Source organism: Nyctereutes procyonoides, unplaced genomic scaffold, assembly GCF_905146905.1.
Source record: "Nyctereutes procyonoides isolate TBG_1078 unplaced genomic scaffold, NYPRO_anot_genome, whole genome shotgun sequence".
Taxonomy (NCBI): Eukaryota; Metazoa; Chordata; class Mammalia; order Carnivora; family Canidae; genus Nyctereutes; species Nyctereutes procyonoides.
In genome coordinates this window covers 4,102,888-4,112,563 of record NW_026575141.1, presented here as the reverse complement: position 1 = coordinate 4,112,563, position 9,676 = coordinate 4,102,888, and the positions used below count along the sequence as shown (strand labels likewise).

General features: G+C 41.9%; 1 protein-coding gene across 2 annotated transcripts in view; it reads right to left on the bottom strand.

Annotated features, from left to right (window-relative positions):
- Positions 1-560: 560 nt before the first annotated feature.
- The window catches only part of CEP41 (centrosomal protein 41), a 50,642-nt gene continuing 41,526 nt past the window's right edge, over positions 561-9,676 (bottom strand). Inside the window, exons 6-11 of one of the 2 annotated variants that reach the window (XM_055307414.1) lie at positions 7,169-7,313; positions 5,139-5,290; positions 4,659-4,726; positions 3,468-3,582; positions 2,793-3,008; positions 561-2,097 (exon numbers count right to left, since the gene is read on the bottom strand). In XM_055307414.1, coding sequence (XP_055163389.1) covers positions 1,949-2,097; positions 2,793-3,008; positions 3,468-3,582; positions 4,659-4,726; positions 5,139-5,290; positions 7,169-7,313 — 845 coding nt within the window. In that variant the 3' untranslated portion in view covers positions 561-1,948. The remainder of the gene's footprint in view (positions 2,098-2,792; positions 3,009-3,467; positions 3,583-4,658; positions 4,727-5,138; positions 5,291-7,168; positions 7,314-9,676) is intronic. The other variant, XM_055307415.1, reaches the window with a different exon arrangement.

Below are 9,676 nucleotides of genomic sequence, written 5' to 3'. Positions count from 1 at the left end.
CTAAGAGGTTTGGCTACAGTGACTTCCACGTATATACAGTAAGTTCTAACACTCTAAGGGGGTTTGGTGATCGGAATGCAGAGGAGGAACAAAGGGGGAACTACCATTGTTTTCAAAGTAGAATTGAGTGGGGGAAATCTAAACTCCTGACTAGTCAACTTTAAAATGGCATAAACAGAACTTTGTTACAGAGAGAAATGTATATGCGTCATAAATGGCTGAAAATCTTGTCCATGCCAGGAGAAAGTGGAGTGTGGAAAAATTTGCATTTTTTAAAATCTATGCCGTAAAGAAAATAAAAAGCCAGAGCATTCTGGCATTAGCAAAAGGCTGAACTAAGTTCTCAGGCAATAAATTTATGGGGAAACATGACAGGCTCCTCATTAAAGCTATGTGTACGTTGGCTGCATTTTATACAAGATTCTTGAATCTTGTGGAAAATTGGGCACGGCTTGACATCTGAACAATGTCCCTGGTTTGTTTGATTTCTAAAGCATCGGAATATGTTGCACTTTGGAAATCAAGTAGAGAAGAATAAACACACTAAAACAGAACTGGGCTGAATCTGAAAGTTATTTTTCCATATGTCTCTATGAGATATTCATTACCTTTATTTCTCTTACAAACACAGCCCCCCACGCTAGAAATACTGCAGTACTTTTTTTCTTTTTTTTTTGGTGGAGAGAAAAATAGTCCTGTTAAGGCAAATCTTACCCGGCAGCAGGAACCACCTAAGGATAGGCAATTTTCAGTTGGCTTTTCAGAAGCTGGTTGCCATGACAAAGGGCGCAATTTATTCCTTGGTCCCTTATCACAGCTGCAGATCACAGACCATAAAAATTAACAAGGCTCTTTCCCTTTGCCTGATCATTTCGGAGTCCCTCATCCTTACCTGCGGTCTTTTGTTCCCCCCAATTAAATGGAATGAATGTCAGTCACCTAGCAATTCAATTAATGCTGATTCAAAATTCTGGCCTAAACCAGAATCTATAATCACAACCTCCTAATCACAGCTCAGTCATGAGAATGAAAAGTAAGCAGGAAATTGCACTAATTACTCAATTAGACTAATACTGTATTTTTAAGCTGGGGCTCAAAGGGACTGTCAGCCCTGATGGAGGACCGGGACACGTCCTCACCTTGTGGGCCGGCCGCTGCCCAACTGAAGCTATGTTTTCAAGTGGCCGTAATTCCGATCCATCTAGGATGGACCGACCGGATGGACCAACTGAAGCCGGAATGGAAGTTTACCACCAATGAACTGACAGCAGACGAGGGGCAGGTGTGGGGGGGAGGGGGGCAGCGGAGTGGGGGAAGGGGGAAGGGGGAGGGCTTCCCGGCCCTTCACAGCCCCACACAGTGGACGGGCTTTCCTGGGAGGGGCCCTCGTGCCCTGTGTGAAGGCAGCTGAGCACACATCGTCAGGGTGCTGGTTCAGGAAAACATCCGGGGAGGAGGAACACTTGAGGAGGGTGAGAGTCGCTCAACCAAACCTGAACATTGAGCAACGCTCCAGGCACCAGCCTCACAGAACCTTCATGAAACCCAGAACAGTGAGTGAAAAAGAACTGGTTGGGAAGAATGCACAAGATGTGAATGAAGAATGTATAAAACAATGCTGGACATCAACCAATACAGGCTGGACCTTATTTTAAAAGAAAGGCCTAAAAAATTAGACTCTTTTTTTTCTACTCAGTTTCAGAACTTAAATATTCTGTAAACAACAAGGAAGACACTAGAGCCTGTCATGCCTCTGGTTTTTTGTAAAACTCCTTGTGAGCTGGATGCAGGAAAGGAGCTGGACCTGGGCAGAGGGAGGAGGGCCTGTCACACATGGCGTGCGTGGTCTGTCCTCTGCAGCAGTTTCTGAAAATGACCAACTTGGGAACTGCTCAGGGATTCCGAAAGGAGAAGAAAAGTATTTATTCATCTAAGACAGACAAAGTCTTTACTTCCAGGGTTTGCCTTGCAGGTGGCCACTGCTGAGTGAGCGGGCATTCGGGGGGCCGCCAGGGCCCCCGGCCGGGAGGGTCTGACCGCTGCGGGGGCCTGGAGCCTTGGAGTCTCTTCCGGAGGCGTTAGCGTGGCTCAGCCGGCCTGAAGGGAGCAAGAAAGCAAGGCGCAGAGCTGCAAGAGTGACTCTAGGCACAACCTGCCAAGTATACTTTTAAGCTAATGAAGTCTTAGGGTACAACCACTTTTAAGCTAATGAAATCCTATTCAGCGTCTACTTTAGGCTAAAACCTACTCTTTATCCTTGAGATCAACTTGAAGGTGGGGAATGTGCAAGGATGAAAGGAAGCCTAGAGAGCTTTTTTTTTTTTTTTTCCTCGCTCTTGGTTATCCCCAACCAACCTGGCCTGGCCTTCATTCCTTCTTGGAGCCGGTTACAGGAGGGATTAGGGGAAAGAGAAAGGAAAGTGGTGTGCCCAAGGGAACTCTGGGTGGGGTTTCAAGGTGCCCAGAAGCCGCAGAGGGGAAACAAAACTCATCGGAGAGGGAATCTGGGCACCTCAGTTTAGCCCCTCAACTCTGCCTGAAATACACGTTATCTGACTGATAAATCCTTTCTCTTTCTCTATGTGCAACATCTAATTCTTCCCACAACCTGGGGTCACCACCTCGGCTTCCACCTCTCCCCACATAGCACCTGCACACTGCCCCTCCCCCTGCAAATATTTTAAGAACCTGAATATAAGAGATCAAACTTTTCACATGATGAGGTGATAGTCAAAGCTGCAAATCTCCAAGTTCTACAGAAAACATTATCTCTAAAGGTCAAAATATCTTACTAGGATTGTCCGTAGGACCCTGATCCTCTTCCAGGTAATATTCTATCTTTTTTAAGTCTTCTGGGGTAAATCTCCACTTGTTCTCAGCTGGTGGGGGTGGCACTTTGGGGCTGGATCGTTTCCGGGCAGAGCCAGGAGGAAGGGCCTGCTGGCAAGATGCTGGCAGGGAACCCGTAATCAGTCCTTCTGGGAATTTCTGAGCTAAGACTTTTAGACCTAGGTGTGGAAGAGGATCAGAAAAAGCAGCATTAACATGGTGAGGCTAAGGCAAGACCTGGAAAGGAAGCTGCATGTCTCCTCATCTTTGGTCTTCGGGTCCAAGCCAACGCAAGGACGTGAAATCTTAACTGCTTCACCATTAAGCAAATTACACCAGAACATGTCAGTGGTTAAGCGGGATTCTGAGAATTCCACCAGAAATCCTTTTGCTCCACTCTTCAGCATTACAGCTTTCTCACAGAGCCCTAAAGCAACAGCATTATTTTAGGAATTAAAAACATGTGCTGTTAGAGCTAACGGAAGTTTCACATAACTCCTGACCCCTTGCAGCCAGCATGGTTTTCACTCTTTCCAGAATTCTAAAATCTGAGCGTGGACAGGAAAAGGGTGATAGGGGAGGGGGTTGAAGGATTGTGAGCCCAAATATCTGTCCTGAGCAGAATATAGCCCACTCACCTCCAGAAAGCATGAAGAGGTTTTCAAATCCCCGCTCACACATGGTGGTGGCCGCCTGGCTGGCCAGCCTCTCGTCATCGTCGTACAGAATGATGACCTTGCCATGGGCATTTTTCTAAGAGTTACATGAGTTAAGGTTGGACTACATTAAACTGTGAGACGGCACCCCCCACCCCGCCCCTTCGCCCCATGGAACAAAGAAATGTCAAGGTTCACCTTCCTGAGTTCAGAGAGGATGGGACAACCCCACTCCTTACCCAGCACACCAGCAGTTACTGGATTTTTTTCCTGTCATGGAAACCACAGGAGTTGGTGGGGTTTTGTTTGTTTTTATTTTTTTTATAAACTAATATCATGGTCCACGATGGCACTAGTTCCACAGTTTACACACTTTAGCTCTTTGATTCTTACGACCCTGAAAGGTATTACAATCTCCATTTCACAGGTGAGGAGACAGAAAACTTGTTTGTCCCACGTCTCCACTGCAGCCTTATTTATGATGGTAAAAAAGGGAGAACCACCTAAAAGCCCATTAGAGAGGAAGAGTTTAGTAAATCAATGTGGTATATAGTAAGATAAGAGAATGCACTACATCAAAAATGGGGTTTACAAAGAGCTTGTGTTAGCATGGGGAAATATGTTGTACTGAGGAAAAGTCAAAATGCTAAATTATATATACAGTATGATTTTCACTTTGTTAAAAAGAACACAGAAGACAATCGGAAATAAAATATGTGAAAAACATAATTGGAGTTGTTCAATTGTGTGATTATCAATCTTCTTTTTTCTGTTTTTCAGTGCTTAAATTATTTTCCATTTGTGTAATTTTTAGGAGAAAAAAAGTAAAATTTTAAGAAGGAAAATACTTAAAACAGAAGTACAAAAATTTACTACTTAGGTCTTACTTGGGAAAGCTTTCTGGAGAGAAAAAATCTTAGAACTAACTCTCAACAGATCACAGCCTTTAACCTAATGTTTTTTTGGCCCACTGCAGGATGGCTTGGAAGCATCTGCCAGGATGGCCAGGATACTCAGCAATAGCTGAGAATCCAAATTCTAAAATATGCTAAGTGAGCTAATTAATAGCAAAGGTCCTTTAGAGAGGTTTTTTCCTTAGGAGCATGATTCATGATAAGTTTGACTCTTCAGGTCCTCAAACGACCCAACTCCTTAAAATGCAACAAAGGATACATATTCAAGAATGTCATTTGAATAAGGGTTCATTGTTCTAGACAGAGTTGCAATTGGATAAGTGTAAGCTGCAAAGAGAAGAAAAAAGCTTAGGAAGTTGGTAGCTCTCAGTACAATTTGGCTCCAAATTCCTGAATGGTTTAAAGTCTAAGAGTTCAAAGAAACATATTTGCAAAATCAACGCACCATAAACCTAAATACTTTTTGGACAGAAAAGAAACAGGATGCTATGAACAAAATACGAAGCTTCATGTCATCATTTCTGACATTTATTAGCACTGGGCCCCAGAGCCACCTGAGAATGTCGCCACCCTCTTTGAGAGCATTTCCGTAGAGCCAACTTCCAGGTTCCCACGATGCATCCGGCTAACATAAAATGTCCTTAACTGCTGACTCTGGGATGTGGCTCAAGCCTGCCTGGACTCCAGAACGGGCTCTGTTCTTGGCAGTGAGACACCAGAACGCCTTCCTCTCTCTTACCTCCAATAATGTGGCACTGCTGGTAAGAATCTCTGTCTCGCACATCTAGTAGCAGGAAGGGGCAGTCGGGATAAGGTTTGTCTTTGGTGTTGGGCTCTGCTTTCTTCACTAGCCCTTTGTCTAGATCCAGTTCCCCAACACCACTGATGACGCTGCAAGTGAAAAGGAGATGAAAAGTAGATCGGCAGAAACTAGTTAGGGGTGAGTGTCTTCAAGGTCAAATGTGCTTCTTCAGAATAGCCAGAGAGTGCTCAGTGTCTTTTCAGAGGATACTTCAAAGAAAAAGGAAAATGTATATGGTGTCTCAGTTCTGCCTCTGAATGCTCGACTGTTGCAGGACCGTATGGATTCCTATTCTATCACACTGGACCCCGAAGAAGGGACCCACGTGTCCATCCATACTCACCTTTCAGAGAATGTTAGGTCATTAACATGGCTGAGGGGCAGAAACTATAGGACACATGCCACCTCCAGCAAAAAGGACAGCATTCAGCAAAAGAAAGAGGCCAACAGTTAATCTAATGGAATTGTAAGGCATGTAAGAAAGCAGAGCAGAAGGGGAAAGAGTAAGGGTGACAGGACAAGAAAAATGAAGACTTCCTATATACATTATGTAACATAAAACAATGATAATGTTTTGATGTGTCTCATATACTTACACAGCTACCTATCCGTATTTTGAACCTTAATGTTTTCAATGGTTATCTGTACTTACTCCCAGTTTATAGGTTACAGTGTGGAGGTTGAAGAGGCTTTTAGATTTGGTGGCATTCATATAATGAGACAGATGAAACAAATGAATGAGTTTGCTACGACAGTTCTGTTTCAGAGGTTGTAAAATTGGTTGCCATATTAAGATTACAGGCAAAATGTGGCAAAAAACATGAATTGAAGGAGTGGGTGTTATGAACAAAATGGCAAATAGTGAAATATCTGGATTGGAATAGGAAGAAGATGCCTTTCTCAGGCAAATAGGAAGACATGCGTGCCAGACCACACACTGGTGGGCACCAATGGCTGCACACCCAGCACTGCAAATCCAATTCTGCATTTAAATCTGAAAGATGCCATAAAGTGCATATTTTATTGAACCAAAGGAGAAGAAAATCTACTTCCTATGAAACTGCATCTTTTTTTTTTTTAAGATTTTATTTATTTATTCATGAGAGACACACAGAGAGAGGCAGAGACACAGGCAGAGAGAAAAGCAGGCTCCATGCAGGGAGCCCAATGTGGGACTCGATCCTGGGACTCCAGGATCACGCCCTGGGCCGAAGGCAGGTGCTCAACCACTGAGCCACCCAGGTGTCCTGTGAAACTGCATCCTTAATGGAAGTCTTGTTGGTCTGTGTCGCTAATTCCAATTTTAGAGTCTTTGCATCAAATAGTTATAAAAGAAATAGTGGTACTGATGATAGCAATTCTTTCTCTGCAGACACAGTTTCTCTGGTACAACTGTTTTGCCAGTAGAAGGGACAGTTGTGTGCCGAAAATCAGCACCATCTTATAATCAACACCTAATATCTGTGAGAAAGTGTTGCATTATAGTCTATGCAGAAAGGACCAGTCACGACCAGTTTGAAGACGGACACCAAAGGCTGCTTTCATGCTCCTTTGCACCTGTGCAATATCAGAGCATGGCGTATGGCACTCTATTTTTCTTCTGATTCCAGACAGGGTAATTATAAGCTGCAGCAGACAGAAAAGGGGGCGGGAGCGGGAATCAAAAGATAGTGGTTGTAAAGCTAAGTCCTAATAGCAAACCTGCATACAGAAGGCTGAGAAGGATGGAGTTAAGGAGTGAAAATTAATGCTCTCCTATCAATGTATTCTTACCTTAACTAAGATGCTGTGAAAAGATTCAGATGGTGGCACTTATATCAAGAGAAGATAGAAGGGCTGGGGGGGCGGGGTGAAAGTGTGGGACTTGACTACTGCCAGTCTGTTTTTAGAATGATTAAATCACTGAAACTGGTATTCAGATGCATATGAAGTAAAATGCTGGGAGAACACAAATTCGATCAGCGTACCTCTGCAGGGTCGAGCGACTGGAATCTCCAGCTCCCGCACTGGTTATGAACTGCACGGGGCTTGGCGACTGCTCCCCGGGGCTCCCTTTCCCATTGGTCCTGGCACCGACTTCCCCATCCGGCTCTGAAGTAGCAGAGTCATTGTCTAAGATTTGCAAGTGGATACATAAGTAAATTTGACCTCAGAGTTTATTCACTTTGTGCAGCAGTCACGATTATTAAATTGTCCCAGAAGTTCTAACAGATAATGTGCTCAAAATGTAGTCTGCGGACCCCAGGAGTCCCTGGGACCCTTTCAGGGGAACCCGCAAGGTCTCTTTACTGTGCTGATATCTGGATTACAAAAGTACAAAAGTGCTTTTGTACAAAAGTAAAGGTGGCTAAAACCGTGAGCGCTGCCGCAACAATCAGGGAAGAGGCACCAAGTTTTATTAGTGATCGTCATATTTTTCACCAACATGAACGTGCTCGGTTAATAAATACAGCAGTCACATTTTTAAAAGTCCCTGATGGAGCCATAATCATAATTCTATTAAATCTCATCTTTAAGTACACATCTTTTTAATATTCTGTGTGATGAAATGGGGAGTCCACATCCAGCAAGTCTGCTACATACCAAGAGACCTCTCGATGTCTCAAGGGAAGGTATTAGTGTGATTATTCCTGCTTTTGCCCTGAACACCATTTTTACTTGGAAGGAAAACTGACAGAAAAATTATAGTTACTTAGACTTGTGCATGTGGCAGACATTTTCTCAAAAATGATCTAAGTGAACTGTCATTTCGAGGAAAACAACTGATGGTATCATTGTAATGATTCAATTTTGAACAAAAATCAGAATTTTGGAAACTGTGTCTGCCATCAGGAGCTTGACTGCTTTCCTTGTACTTAATGACTTTTGTGATAAGATAGGTGGTTAGATTAACAAATATGATTTTTTTGATACTGGGTAATGAATGAAATTTGTCAATGTTTGGAAGATCTTCATAACTTGGTGAATCAATCTCTTCCAAGTGACCGATGAATGATGTTATAAAATCACGCATGGGTAAAAAGATTAATTCAAAGTACAAGACAGACCAGTGGGCTTAATTTAACAGAGGTATGAAACGTGCATTGATATGGTTTCAGATTCTGTTACAAGTTACCTTTAAGAAGCTACAAATTGTCAAGTTTTGGTGTAGTATCAAAGAGGTGTGTCCAAAAATTACCTGAAAGGGCTATTAAAAGATTATCCCTTTTTCAACTACAGGTCTGTGTGAGGCCAGATTTTCTTCATGTACTTCAACCCAAAGAGCATATTGCAACAGATTGATTGCAGAAGCCATGAGAATCAGCTGTCTGCTATTAAATCAGACACCGAGATTTACAAAACAATGTAAAACAATGCCAGGCTTGGTAAAAAATTTTTTTGTTTTCGAAATACGCTATTTTGCATAAAAGTGTTATTTATGTTTGCAAAGGATTTAGTATAAACAAAATAGTAAATAAATGTTTTTAAGTTCTCGGTTAAAAATTTTAATACCCTAAGTATTAATAGATATAATGCACATAACCCAAAATTCTTTGAGGTGCTCAATAATTTTTAGGAGTGTGGAGGGAGACTGTACCAAAAAATTTTGAGAATTTGCTGTTCTAACTGGTACCGTAAGAGAAGAAATAGAAATAAAAGACCTAGTTATTAAAGAGGATACTAACATTTATTTTGCATATGATATACCTAGAAACTTCAGGAGAATCCTATAAGAATAAGGGAAATAAGTATGTGGTTAGATAAAAAAAGAAATACTAACAGGCAAACTATATTTCCTATACGCCAATTAGAAAGGAACATGATGAGCATCTCATCTACAGTAACAACTGCAAATATATAAGATATGCTCTCCTCAAAAACAAGCCTATTAAGAAATGTAAAGGACCTGTAAAAATTTAAGTCCTTTATAAGTCTTATAAAAATTTTTACCTAAGAGATATTAAAGAAAACTCAAATGAAGACAGTGATGTATCTTCACATTCCTGACTCGGTGATTAAAAGTGAAATATTAGGGATCCCTGGGTGGCGCAGCGGTTTGGCGCCTGCCTTTGGCCCAGGGAGCGATCCTGGAGACCCAGGATCGAATCTCACATCGGGCTCCCGGTGCATGGAGCCTGCTTCTCCCTCTGCCTATGTCTCTGCGCCTCTCTCTCTCTCTCTGTGACTATCATAAATAAATAAAAATTAAAAAAAAAAGTGAAATATTAATCCTTTCCAAACTTAATTTTTAGCCTTAATACATCCCAATGGGATTTTTGAAAAGTTTAAAAGGATTTTAAAGATGAGAAGGAAAAAAAAAACTTTTTATACACACACACACACACACATACATACATGTGGGTAATTTGGAGACTATGCCTTAGTGAATAGTAACATATATTGCAAAGATAAATGATCAAAAACAATGCTGGGCCATAAACCAGAACAATGGAATATAAAAGACAACACAGAAACAAATCCCAGAATATATATAT